This window comes from Trachypithecus francoisi, unplaced genomic scaffold, assembly GCF_009764315.1.
Source record: "Trachypithecus francoisi isolate TF-2019V2 unplaced genomic scaffold, Tfra_2.0 Lachesis_group0, whole genome shotgun sequence".
Lineage (NCBI taxonomy): Eukaryota > Metazoa > Chordata > Mammalia > Primates > Cercopithecidae > Trachypithecus > Trachypithecus francoisi.
Window position 1 is genome coordinate 161667257 of NW_022681453.1, and position 14172 is coordinate 161681428.

Consider the following 14172-nt stretch of genomic DNA (forward strand, 5'->3'; position numbering starts at 1 on the left):
TCTCACTACTTGTTTGGAACAGTAAATATAATTAATTCACTTTTGGGGATGCAAGGTTTTATAGAAGTGTTTACTTATATTTATGTACCACTAAGCTTGCCTAAAACACTTTATATAAGGAAAAGTCCCAGGTACTACACACAAAACTGAGATAATTAGAAACTTCAAAACTATACTAAACAATTGTTTCTCCCTCTGTACAAGCTGCCACTGAGTTAGATCTTTACTGCGCAACAGCTTTCAGATGTACCTCTTCTTTAGCCCCTGTGACTACCCTAGCTCAGCAACTCATTTCTTACATGACAATTTGGTCTACCTGCCTCTAATTTTACTTCTATTCTCCACACACTACCAGTGTGGGTTTTTAAAAACTCAAACCTGATCACGTGACTGCTCTCTTGCTAAAAAATCCTTAAAAAAGGATGCAAATCTAGCTCCTCCCTCCTGATACAGGTTTTTTATTACTGTCTGCATACATCTCTAGCTGCAACTCCTAATTACCACCCCACCCATACCTTATAACCCAACCATATTTAATTATCTGTTGCTTTCCAAACATGCCTTTGTATATGCTATTCCCCACCCAGGAAGGCCTTTCCAGAGCTAGAAAATTCCTGCCTGTCCTTCAAGATTCAGATCAAATGTAACATCTTCCAGAAAGAGTGGGTGAGAATCTTTCATCTTCCCCTCATCACCAAACAAAAAGTGCTGCTTTTCAAGATCCTATGGCCCCTACTACCTTACCTTGTACAGATATGCCTACCTTACAAAACTGTCAACAAAGTGAAGGAAGAAAAGAATTTCTGTCTTAAGGATCTTTGATTTTCTGGCACACAGAACATTGCCTGGTATATAGAATATGCTAAACAAAGGTTTATTTGAATAACTATGAGAACAATTTAAAAAACATAGAAACAAGAACTGATTGGTACAATGAAAATCTGGGATTGTGGAAATCAAAACCACCAGTCAACTTAAGAAAAACCAGTTTCCTTAAGAAAACTACGACTTACACACATAAGGGCACAAAGCATATCAACTGCTGCATGGATGACTCCATTGTTGCTCCTTTTGAGTGCTTTAACTACCTTCACCCCTAGACGCTCGCGAAACCTTTTGGAACAAAAACCAAGCATATAATAGCAATATCAAAACATTTTAAATTGTTATATTATTGAAATAGGTCATATTAACTTTCCATTGCATTACTGGAACGATGATGTATTTTAAATTCCACCTCTGAAATTTATCAGTCTTCATAACAGTTTTTTCTTCGAGAGGGAAAATATTTTTGTGGGGTTAACTAAAACTAAAAGGCATGTAATTTCCCATTCAAATTCAAGAGTCAGTAATATTACTGGTGAGTATGGGACCAATATTCCGCTTCTGCTCCCCTCACCTTCCTTTTTCATTTCTCATGAATAAAGTACCATATCACCCTATAAAAGGTATCTGGTTTAGTCAAGGAAAAGGAGGTGAATCATTCATTATTTGCCATTTTGAGTAGTTCAAACTCTCTAAGAGAAGTTAAGTTTCAGAAGACAACTTACTTTGGAAGCTGAGTGAAAGCTAGGAAACCAGCTTTGGATGCCACAAGCCTCCTCACGGCCTGGAACTGACTCTCAAGTTCCGCATTTGAAGCAACGACATCCCCCTCCTGGGACAACAATGCTGTTATGGCATTATTGATCAGTTTTTCTTTGTTTTCTGAGAAGAGACCCTAGGTGAAGAAAGAGTATTTCAAAAGAGTTTCCATACCAAAAGTTAGTAACAATGAACAATTATAAAACTTATCTTACATCTTGTGTTACTGCATGCAAGACGCCACTGTATGAAATATTAGCATTGAACCTGAATACAGCATCTGCAAAGTTGCCATCTGTAAAGAGATTAAGAGGTTCAAAAAGAAGATACGAATTCCTAATTCTTAAATTATTAAGTAGATGGGTGGAAATGTAATTACATTTAAACCAATACTTACTTGGAGGCGTAGCTAAGAACCTGAGGTGAAGGCTCTCTACTTCCTCATCAACAGGCATGCTGAGTAACCCCCATCGCTGACCTTTATGGGTTGGTGTCATTTTTACACAAACATCTCTATTACCAGAGGCTCTTACTCCATCCAGCAAACTTGCTAATAAGGAATCTCTAAGTAAGAATAAAAGTAAAAAAAGGTTTTAGCATTGATGATTAAGGGGAATTCTGATCTAGCGTGAAGCATAGGCCCTTTAGCCGGTAACCTGCTCAGGGACACACTACAGTTACAATGGGAAACACAAACAGTGGGGCTAAGGAAGAGCTCTGAGACTAGCTCTTCACTGTGCTGCTACATGACATTGCACAAGTTACTTAAACACTAATTTCAACGTCTCTTTCTCTCCCTTTATTTTTAACAGCTTTACTCAGTTCTAACTTACAAATCACAAGTCATCCAATTAAAATGTACAGTTTGATAATTTTTAATACATTTATACAACTATAATCACCATCATCCAGTTTTGATATATTTTCATCACTCCAGAAAATTTCCTCATGCCCATGTGCAAAAGAACACTCCCCAGCCCCAGGAAACCACCCATCTATCTCTATAGTTTTGCTTTTTAAAGAAACTTCATAAAAACAGAATTATAGAATATATAGTCTTAGGTGTCTTATTTTACTTATCATACATAGGCTTCTAGGATTCACCCAAGTTGTTCTATGTATGAGTTCAGTCTTTTTTACTGCTGAGTAGTATTCCATTGTATGAACAGACAACACTCTGTCTGTTCATTCACTGGCTGATCTAGACATGGATTGCTTCTGCTTTTGGCTATAATGAGTAATGATATTATGAACATTCATGTGCAAGTCTTTCTGTGGGCATCTTTTCATCTCTCTTGGATACCTAAAAGTGGAACTGCTGGGCCATATAAGTATGTGTTTAATCTTTTAAGAAATTATCAAACTATTTTTCAAACTGGTTTTATCATTTTGCCTTCTTACCAGCAATGTATGAGAGTTCTTTTCTCCATATCCTCACCAATACCTGGCACTGGCAGTCTTTTTGATGTCAGTCATTTTAGTGAATATGTAGTAGTTTGCATTTTTGTTTCCTAAAGATTCATGATCTTTTCATGTATTTACCATTCATATTTCTCCAGTGAGGTGTCTATTTGAATATTTTGCCCATTTACTATTGGGTCGCTTGGTTTTTCAGTATTGAGTTGTAAGAGTTCTTTACATATTCTGGATAGAAGTCCTTTATTAGCTATATGCTTTGCAAAGATTTTCTCCCTATGATCTGGCTTTTTCTAAATGGTGTCAAAGTTCTAAACTTTAATGAAGTCTAATTAACAACCTTTTTTTCTTCTTTTCTGGATTCTGTTTTTGGTATTGCATCTGATAAATCTTTTCCTAACCTCAAGTCACAAAGAAGTTGCTGTACTTTCTGCATGTAAGTGTTATTGGGAATAAGAGGACCTTCTTCCTATGGTTACTGTCAGGACTAAGCAAGATAATGTACATAAAGCATCTGACAAACACAGCGTTAAGATCCTTCCTCTGATTAGAACATCTGTACTTTTTTTAAGATGTTCTTTTTCCTTGAATTCAGGACAGGAAAAAACATAACCATTGCTTAACATTCCAGTCTTGTTGACCTTAGATTGAAAGCTCTGTAAGGCAAGAAACCGCTACTGGTCATACTAGACTACTGGAAATACTATAAAAACACTATACAGGCCAGGTGTGGTGGCTCATGCCTATAATCCCAGCACTTTGGGAGGCCAAATCACTTGAGGTCAGGAGTTCGAGACCAGCCTGGCCAAGACGGAGAAACCCCATCTCTACTAAAAATACAAAAAAAAAGAAGAAAAGAAAAAAATTAGGTGTGCATGGTGGCGCATGCCTATAATCCCAGCTAATAGTGAGGCTGAGGCAGGAGAATCGCTTGAACCCGGGAGGCAGAGGTTGCAGTGAGCCAAGATCATGCCATAGCACTCCAGCCTGAGTGACAGTGTGAGACTCTGTCTCAAAAAAAATAAAAATAAGAAATAATTTGAAAATGGGATGGTCATTTTAAATATGCAAGAAAATGTCTTTTCCCAAGTTAAACAATTTTAAATTTCTAGACTACAAATCTTTGGTTTTCCTTGTTGACCAAGCACTGTGCCTTGCACATACTAGGATTTCAAAAACTTAAATTGAAAAAAAAGATACCTTTCTGTTGAAGAATATTTCCGTACTTGCCCTTTTATAAATTCAATGGTAAAAAGTTGTGGATTTTCTGAGTCACAGACCAATGCAAATACCTAATGAAAAAAACAAAAAATAGCTTCAACAAAAAAATGTTTATGGTTTTAGAGTATTTCATTATAAAATGCATCGCTTAGCTTACAAAAGTCAGTATTTTAAGATGTGATTTGTTTACAATATAAAAGTTTAAAACTGCTTAGAAGTCTCAAATTTTCAGTTATTGAGTAACAAGTTCCATTCTTTATATATACTTGGAAAATAACTTTTGTAATAATCATTGTTCTATGATCAATTAATATAAATATGTTAAGAGTTAAATACAAATTCTGTCCATTTCATATGCTTTAGCCAAGAGTAAACATTAAAATAGAAAGAAAATTATCCTAATTTATCAATAGAAAGAAATCTCATTTAAGCTAACAATGCTGAAACTTACTTCTCCTAAAGGCTTCAATGTTGCAATATTATAGGTTGCTGGATCACGTTCTACTAAACATGTTTCTGTAAGTGCTAGAACTCTTTTTACAGGCTCCTTCAAAAAATAAAATTGAGACATATTAAAAAGTTATTTTTAAAAATGTCAAAATCAGATGAATAAATTTTCATTTTTAACATATGGGTCTTACCGAATGTCTAGGTGATATTTTTTGGACTACAAACTCTGCTAAAGATGTGATGGATTCATCAGTGCTGTATTTTCCAAAGCGAAGATTCAAATATTGCTCAAATTCTAAAGGCTCTTTCCTGATCCGCAATGAAATACCTATGTAGTTACCAGCATGGTCTATTGCACTTTTAATAATCTCTTCTCTTTGTTCTGATGCAAATAAATGCTGCACAAATTTAGAAATTTAAAAAGTCAGAGTTGAAACAACTGAAATGTGTCTATAGCTAATCAACTTATAGGAAAGGTATTAAAGTAGAAATTCTAGACAAAAAAGAGGTAGGTCTTAGAAGTAAATAAGCAGTTGTTTCAATGAAAAGACTATTACTAAGTTAAATTATAATAAAGTCTGGGATACAGAGCCTGGCAAGTAACTCATTGAATGGCAATTATCTCAAAATTTCTCAGGTTCTGGTTCTCATCACCTTACGCAAAACAGCACGCTGGTTCTTCCAAGAAGGGCCTCCAAGGAACCCCAGCCAAGCCACTGGGGGTGATGGGTACTGTGTGGGCAGGACTCTCAGTTTCAAACAAGGCAGCTCTGATTTAATCTATTTACATAGTGGGCTTCTTTGCAAGATGATGCTGAAGAATGTTTAAATGTTTACAAGTCATTGGCCTACTGATGTTACAGACCAACTTCCTGGGCTCTATTTACAAAGATAAGGAAACAGGCTTCAGGCTGAGTATCTGTCATTTGAAATGCTTGGGATCAGAAGTATTTCAGACTTCAGAGTTTTTCAGCATTTGGAATATTTTCATTACACTTACCAGTTGAGCATCTCAAATCTAAAAATCCCAAATTTGAAATGCCCCAGTAAGCATTTCCTTTAAGCATCATGTTGGCACTGAGAACGTTTCAGATTTTGGAACATTTTGAACTTCCAGATTTGGTATGCTCAACCTAAACTTCCATTTGGTGCCTAGAGGCCAGAAATGCTAAATGTCCTGTAAAGGGCAGAGTAGGTGTCCCACACAAGAAAGAATTGTCCTGCTCAGAATGTCAATAGCTCCCCTGCTGAGAAACACTGGATCACATCGTGTTTAAGAACCTGATCTTATTCCTAGCAACTTTTTATAGTCACCATAGATGCAAAAGGTACTAAAAGTTTGTTGAATAAATCTGGTATAGTACCATATTTATAGTGAATTGATTCATTTTAGCTAGTGTCTTACAGTGAGAAAGTGGATTAATTCAAATAAAAACTTCTTGCTGCCACCAAGTAATACAAAATGGTGGCAATAAAAAGAGTATCAAACAATTTCAATCCTTAATGTTTACCTTATTATTCCATTTTATGGCTTGGTTGAATTACTGTGATACAGTTATCCTATTAAGGCCTGACAGGCCATATTCTTGTAATCAGGTATGTTTACCAACAAGATGTTAAGCATTTCAAATTACCACTGACCAGGGAAGACAGTCTATGGATAGCACTAAGACAGCAGGCTTTGGGCTAGGAGAAGAGCCTTCATCTTTTGGGTCTAGCCTCAGAGGTAACACACGGAGGTTTACCTGTGTGTTCCTAGATGAGGGAAACTAGGATGGTACCCATCAAGTGGGGAAACAGTAAAATCTAAGAGGAAAAAGGCCTGTAACTCTGAAGAACAAACTATATTTTGTACATCAGATTATCTAGCCCCCATCACTGTTTATTTCCCTTTTGCTAACATCTACTCTTACATATGTAAAAGTTCTAGGCTTACTTTGGCTCGGCTACCAAGAGAAGGATATTTGATCTACAAAACACTAAATATTGAAGCAGCATTCCCAGAACACTAAGGTAGCTACAAATATTAAATTTTCCAGAGAAAGGAATTTTGCAATTAAGTTCAAATGAGTCTCTCCATTTGGAGACTTTCTCTACTGCACATCTTTGAGATAGAAAGGCAGGATATATCTTAAAAAAAAATAGTTACCTATACTTCAGCTTCTATTACTGATTAACGGGGTCTCAGCATCTTAAGTAGCTTCTATTACACCCCATAATTTACTTATATATAGTTCTGAATTTCAGAACAAAAACATGTAATGAATTCCAAATTAAGTTTCAACGAATACTCAGATTTCAGATTATAAACAGTTAGGCAAAGGATGAAAGGCTCACAAAAGTAAGCTATTTTAAATTACTTTTTCAATTTTTTTTTTCCTTTTTGTGCAGAGCAAGATCTCGCTATGTTGCCCAGGCAGGTCTCAAACTCCTGGGCTCAAGCTATCCCCCTACCTCTGCCTACCTAAGTGCTGGGATTATAGGTGTGAGCCGCCATGCAAGGCTTAAATTACTTTTTCAAAGAAAGCTTAGAAACTTTTTGGTAAGACAGTAATACCAATGAAAATAACAACTGTAGTCACTGTTTACGGTACTCAGCCATTCATTGTGTATAAAGCATTTTACATAAATTATCTCACCAGATCCTCACCCTCCTCCTTTTGGAAAGCAGCAAATTGGGATTCAAGCTCAGGTATCTTTGATACCAAAACCTGCACTCTTATACTTCTTCCCAGAGGACTCACGTGAAATTTCTAAATGAAGTATAAAAAGCTTTTGCTTTCCTTCAAATGGTCATGCCGCTTTTAAAGGGTTTTTTTTTTTTTTAAAAAAGTACTTACCAATCTACTAAATCCTCCATAAAGTATACAAAATCCTCCTTGATAATCTGAGAGATCTACAAATCCTTCAATATTTCTATAGTCATAGGAACAGAGTACTCTGTTGGTTGCTGGATTAATTTGGTCAAAGCCTCCAGGAGTTACTTCCAAAATTACGGGTTTTCTTGAGTCACTCCAGTGATGCTTATAGCAGTTATATCTCTAGAGACAGGAACAGTATTACTTTTAGGTTTGTAAAATAAAACTATATAAAATAAAATTTAATGTATCAGTCACTATTGAAACAACCAAAAATCTAATTGTCATCATAAATATTTAGAACTACTACCCAAATTGTTAAAAATATGATTAATGTTAGCCATTTGGAGGTGTTTAAGAATGTCTGCACTAATTGAAGACAGTATATTCCTTTTTAATTAGCAAAGGTTTTGGGCTACAATATTTTGTGAAGCTATTTTAAGCCACCCTATGTGAATTTATAAAAAGAAAAAAGGAAATCCTACATAGAAATGTATTCTGAAAGAGTTTTATTGGAAAAAAGATCCACTTTCTTTGAGGGATTCTTTTAATCCAAGTTCAATATTGAAAAGAGCTAAGTCACATTTCAGGGAAGTTGTAATATTTAATTCAAACAACCTGAATCAGCTCAGTATATTAATGTATATTTTATTTCCACATACCAAAAAAAAAAAGCTGAGGCCTACATTTGACCTTAGGCTTTTCTAACCACACAATTGGAAAGTTATTTGCAAGATTTTAAATCATAATAGCAGGTAAAATTCCATTTAGATAATATTCTTTCACAAATTAAAGTAGCTGAGTGTCAGAAATTATTAGAACAGTCAATATCCATTTGCTATCCAGTTTTAGTCTTTAAAAAGAAAAAACGTTTAATCAAGGCTGCTAAGCAAAATGATGCGATACGAAAGAAGAAAATAAATTTAAAATAAAAGAAAATTGAAGCAAAGAGAAAATAAGGATAACAAAGTTTCAGATGTGAAATGAGTATCCTCTCCCCCACTGAAACACCACAAAGTTTTCCCCCCATCAATATAAAGTGGGATACATGGTCATTTACCATTTTTAACGTAAAAATCAATTGGCTGCTCTACAGTACAACTATTTCTAATACTGAAATAACAAATTATCTTCTAGGTTTTCAGAAAAAGTGAGGCACTAAGTAATGAACACCTCCACTAATATCCCAACACTGAAGTCAGCAATGACCTTCACAGGACATCAAGTCTCCTCAACATTACTGATCTATGCATCACACACACATAGTTCCATAAAAGTAATTGTGCAGACAGACAAGGGGCCTGCATTAATCCAAGAATACAGAACCTTGATTCTGAACTAAAAGATCAATGCCACACCTCTCCTGCAGGAACAGGAGAAGAAGGTAGGGCACAAAAATTGTGAAGCTTTCCAAACTACACTTGTGTACATGCCTCAAGATCACTATATAGAATATTCTCCATTCCTCCCAGCTCATAAACAACTGCCATTAATGAGATGTGCTGATAGAAACATCATTATATCTCAGGATTGCACAGACCAACCAAAAAGGACTTCGAGAAACCCTGATTTAGAAGTATATCTAGGGCAAATGGAGGTCTTAGAGCCAAATTCAACTTAGGCAAGAAGAGTGCCGTTTAGCCAGCACAGCATTTGGTGTGGAATCTAAACTTGTTTTTAGGATGATATAGGTGTCACTTTGAGCCCCTTACTCCTGACGTAAAATTAGGTAAACTATCCTTTGGGCTATCCTCTAGAGGTACTGTTTCTACCACAAGATTTTGAAAAGTATGAAGTGGCGGAAGTTAACTGGTACAAAAGACAGCTTATATAAAATGTCTAAGTATGCTTTTGAAAGCAGTTGTTTCCCAAACAGATGACATACGTCACCTGCCAATATAGAATATTAAAATAAGCACACCAAGTTATGATTTATAAAAATCTGACCATGGCTCATCAGGAACAAGAAATAAGCAGCTCGCCGGTTGCCATTAAACTATTTTAAAAGGCTGCTGAGCAACCAGTCAATTGCCAGAGTTGAAATTAATGAGGTTTCTAGGATGCTAAAACAAGGAGCAGAATATTCATAGAAAGGATGAGGGCCTAAGACGGACAGGAGAATGGTGCTGCCCGCATATTAGAATTCAGTTCCTGCCTTTTGCCAAAAGCTAGGGTTCTGAACAGTGCTATAAATTTAAGCATTATTTTTCCCCATTATAAAAGTAATACCTGCTAATGGGAAGAAAGTTAATATTTCAAGAGAGTGAAAAAGCATACACGCCTATTCCTCTTTCCCAGAAGTCTCTGATTTAGTTTAAATGCTGCTGTTACATTACTGGAAAAGGCCTGGGAAAGTTAAGATGACTCTGATATGCTACCAGTTTCCTCCAAAGCTGTCAGTGCACCATGCCAAGCTTCAGTACGGGCCAGATCCAGTCCAAGAACATGAAAGAAGACAGTTTCAATATGCTCAAATCTTAAAACTTGAAAACTTCTGAAATAAGAAACTCCTACACGAAACAACGAATGCATGTTCCAACAAGCACTATCAGCAGTGTGACGCTCTCTAGTATTATTGTTTGGAATACTGAATAAGGACTACCTGAATGCTTATAGTGTTGCTTTTAAATGCTCCAAAGGTTTTTTTGCCTGATTTTTTTTCCCCATCTACCAGCATCAACATTCTTAAATCTAACTGTTCATATTTGAGTTTCCATTAAACTACATCATGTATCATATGGTATCAGGAGACATTAAATTTTGTTCCCGTTTTTTCCCTTTAGCTTTGCTACAAATGGAACACACAGATTATGAAATGATTTTTACAATAAAGGGCAACATTTGAACAAATAAAAATACATAATAAATGTTAAATATTTACCCTTCCTGTGATTTTTCCCTCTGAAAAATCGGTTCTAAATCTCTGAAAGAGAAAACATAACCACAGTTTATAACAGACTGGTAAGGAAGACTTGGCTCAGTCCCTTCTACTCAAAGCAAGTAAAATCCTGACTTGGTAACCTGGACACTAAAAACTGTTATTCAAGTTATAGTTTAAGAATATTCACTAAAAAGAGTATGAAACCTTATTGAAGATAAACATACGATGCTTTCTCTTGCACATGCAATTAAAAAAAACTAATAAACTCTCCAATATAAAAGATTTCCAGCCTGTTAGAGAAAAGTGAACGTTCCACAGTGTCAAGTTAAAGGTCAGTGAGAAAAAGTAATTATAGTGGGTATAGAGAACATTAATTTCTCTACTTATATGTAACTACTTCATTTTAAAAAGAGAAGAAATAAATTTCATTTATGAACACGGAATCTTCTTACTAATGCTTCTGTAAGAAGTTCTGTTCTGTGCTCTGTAGAAAATTTTAAAGTTTCTGACTTTTTTCCACTGCCTTTACGAAATGTGAGGTTGAACTCTGTTCCTTGTCCTTTTCCAACAGGGCTGATGCTGCAAATATCTCCATAAGGCCACTAAAAAAAAAAAAAAAGTTATTATGACTGGTGCTACTATAACACAGTAAAATGTAACGCTTATTTTTGTCACTTTAATTTCATAATCACTGATTAAATCAGCAAAATTTTACAAAATAGAGGTCTAGAAGTTGTGTCTTATAGTAATTCTATAAAGAAATTCTTTTAAAGGTTTTTAGTCAGAAAAATTCAATATGCATTCTTATTTTAATGATGACATTAATCCAAAGAAATTAAAATTAAAAAGTGACAAGAACTGGGAAGTGAAATTTTATGATTACTTATAAATTTATTAATAAGTTTGTGAAACATGCCTAATTTGGAATTAAAACAGGCCAGAATAATTTTGAATATGTTTTCTTATACATGTTCAGGTTACTCTTGCCTTTATACACACATAATCCTACTTCCCTGACAAGTATTTTATACCAACTGGACTCATGACTTACATATGTTTTTGTTACAGTAAAAAGTATAAGCCTTTAAAAATTATAGAGAACTAAACTACTAATCGTACATAAAGGAGGTGGCCACAACTAATAGTAACTTCAAGTTATACCCTTGAGAACCTAGAAATAAGCGTATTCTCCCCCTCCTCTTTATTATTTTGGATCCCCAAATCAGAGTATTACATAAGCACATCAATCTCTTTCAGATTTGACATTTCTATCTTAAAGTACTGATTTAAGGGAGGGTAATGGGTCACAGCCTGGCTTTTAAAATTCAAAGGGAGTTCATACAAACACCTAACAGCTTCTAACAGGATTACCTGATTTGTTACTTCTAAGGTATTGGGATTATATGTAGTAATCGCATGAGTTCCAACTGAAAAGACACGCTTATACCTACAAAAGGAAAACAAGTGCTTAAATTTAGTGTTAAGCAAAAAGATATTTTATAAGAAAATATATATATAACACAAAACATTTCAATAAATACACAGAAATGTGTTAGTTGATTAATAGTGACTAATGTAGCTTAGTTATATAATCTCACCTTTTTAAATGTTCTAAAATGTTATTTTTATAAAAACCCACCCACTCATTTTACTGTGAACTATTAACATATCTAAGTAGAAAAGTATGACTTATATGCAAGCAACCTTGTGTGTTGCTAGTATAAATTAAGTTGGGAAAGCATCAGCTGAGGATGCTGAAAGATTCTAAATGGGAAACTTTTATTTTAAAAAAAAGACACTACATACCAATGCTTTCAAAATACCCTTACAACAAAGCCATTCCGAAAGGAAGGAAAAGCTATGGCCTGGGGCAACTGGTCAGTCCATATCCTGGCACACAGCCATATCCTGGAATCTTAATAGTTTCTACTTAAGCAACTACCTATTACATCTCAGTGTTGCAATTTTATAGAAGTAGGAAGCCTATACCACAAACAAGCAGTTTTCACTTCTCACTTCATTTCCTTTCCTTCAAGTAACATATTTGAAGGAGAAAAAACATCTGGGTATCAGTAATCCTTCAGAAGAGAGAGGAATTCATAATCATAAAAGGAAATTGATTTAGAAAAATTTATTTAAAGCAAAATAGTTCTTTGGAAATAAAATATTAAAATGGATAAAACATTAGTATATATAAAACAAAATTTAGGAAAACAAATAATTCACACAACCATACAGATAAAAGTTTTTTAAAATGTTGTGTATACTTCTATGCTGACAAATTTGAAAATTAAGAATAAATCAACCTTTATATGGAAGAATTTAAGAAAGCTGCAAAGAATTACATCCTCCAAAAGCACCAGGCTCAAATGATTTCAAGGCAGAAGAAACCTAAGAGGACCAAGTAACTCCCATGCTTCTTAAATTGTTGCCGATAACTGAGTAAAGGCAGCTTCTCAATTCTTTCAATACTACTAAAATCTGAAAAGACAATACAATAAGAAAAAAACCCCACAAATCTATTTTCAAAGTTAATATTAGCAATACCAATCAAGTCGCATTTTAAAATAGTTATACACCGTGACCAACTATGTAAACACTTCAACATTAGAAAAATCTATTGGTTATATTTATTGAAATATCTATTTGTATTTTAATACGAGATTTTTAAATTTTTATATGGATATGTGGTAAAGATTTATAAAATCGATCATTTTTTTCTTGTCTATTTTTAAAATCAGTATAAAAATTACAAAGGAAATGATCAATTTTAGTAATCTTTACCATATATCCATATAAAAAAGTATTGCTATATTATAAACGCTTTTTTTCCTAATTCTACATGTCCAAAGTAGAGTGAGAAACTAAAGAATTACAGCACTTCCCTCTAACAAAAAAGCAGTCATTTGCTTCTTTTTATTTTTATTTTTTATTATACTTTAAGTTCTAGGGTACATGTGCATAACGTGCAGGTTTGTTACATATGTATACTGATGCCATGTTGGTGTGCTGCACCCATCAACTCGTCAGCACCCATCAATTCATCATTTATATCATGTATAACTCCCCAATGCAATCCCTCCTCCTCCCCCCTCCCCATGATAGGCCCCAGTGTGTGATGTTCTCCTTCCCGAGTCCAAGTGATCTCATTGTTCAGTTCCCACCTATGAGTGAGAACATGCAGTGTTTGGTTTTCTGTTCTTGTGATAGTTTGCTAAGAATGATGGTTTCCAGCTGCATCCATGTCCCTACAAAGGACGCAAACTCATCCTTTTTTATGGCTGCATAGTATTCCATGGTGTATATGTGCCACATTTTCTTAATCCAGTCTGTCACAGATGGACATTTGGGTTGATTCCAAGTCTTTGTTGTTGTGAATAGTGCCGCAATAAACATCCGTGTGCATGTGTCTTTGTAGTAGAATAATTTATAATCCTTTGGGTATATACCCAGTAGTGGGATGGCTGGGTCATATGGTACATCTAGTTCTAGATCCTTGAGGAATTGCCATACTGTTTTCCATAATGGTTGAACTAGTTTACAATCCCACCAACAGTGTAAAAGTGTTCCTATTTCTCCACATCCTCTCCAACACCTGTTGTTTCCTGACTTCTTAATGATTGCCATTCTAACTGGTGTGAGATGGTATCTCACTGTGGTTTTGATTTGCATTTCTCTGATGGCGAGTGATGATGAGCATTTTTTCATGTGTCTGTTGGCTGTATGAATGTCTTTTGAGAAATGTCTGTTCATATCCTTTGC

At 34.8% G+C, this 14172-nt stretch overlaps 1 protein-coding gene across 1 annotated transcript in view; it reads right to left on the reverse strand.

Moving 5' to 3' along the window:
* Positions 1 to 14172, reverse strand: part of DNAJC13 (DnaJ heat shock protein family (Hsp40) member C13) — a 123699-nt gene that overhangs the window by 79312 nt on the left and 30215 nt on the right. Inside the window, exons 3-13 of the mRNA XM_033212670.1 lie at positions 11782 to 11857; positions 10863 to 11012; positions 10411 to 10452; positions 7512 to 7712; positions 4863 to 5069; positions 4673 to 4768; positions 4201 to 4292; positions 1982 to 2148; positions 1800 to 1879; positions 1551 to 1720; positions 1014 to 1113 (exon numbers count right to left, since the gene is read on the reverse strand). Of these exons, the coding sequence (XP_033068561.1) occupies positions 1014 to 1113; positions 1551 to 1720; positions 1800 to 1879; positions 1982 to 2148; positions 4201 to 4292; positions 4673 to 4768; positions 4863 to 5069; positions 7512 to 7712; positions 10411 to 10452; positions 10863 to 11012; positions 11782 to 11857 (1381 nt within the window). The remainder of the gene's footprint in view (positions 1 to 1013; positions 1114 to 1550; positions 1721 to 1799; positions 1880 to 1981; positions 2149 to 4200; positions 4293 to 4672; positions 4769 to 4862; positions 5070 to 7511; positions 7713 to 10410; positions 10453 to 10862; positions 11013 to 11781; positions 11858 to 14172) is intronic.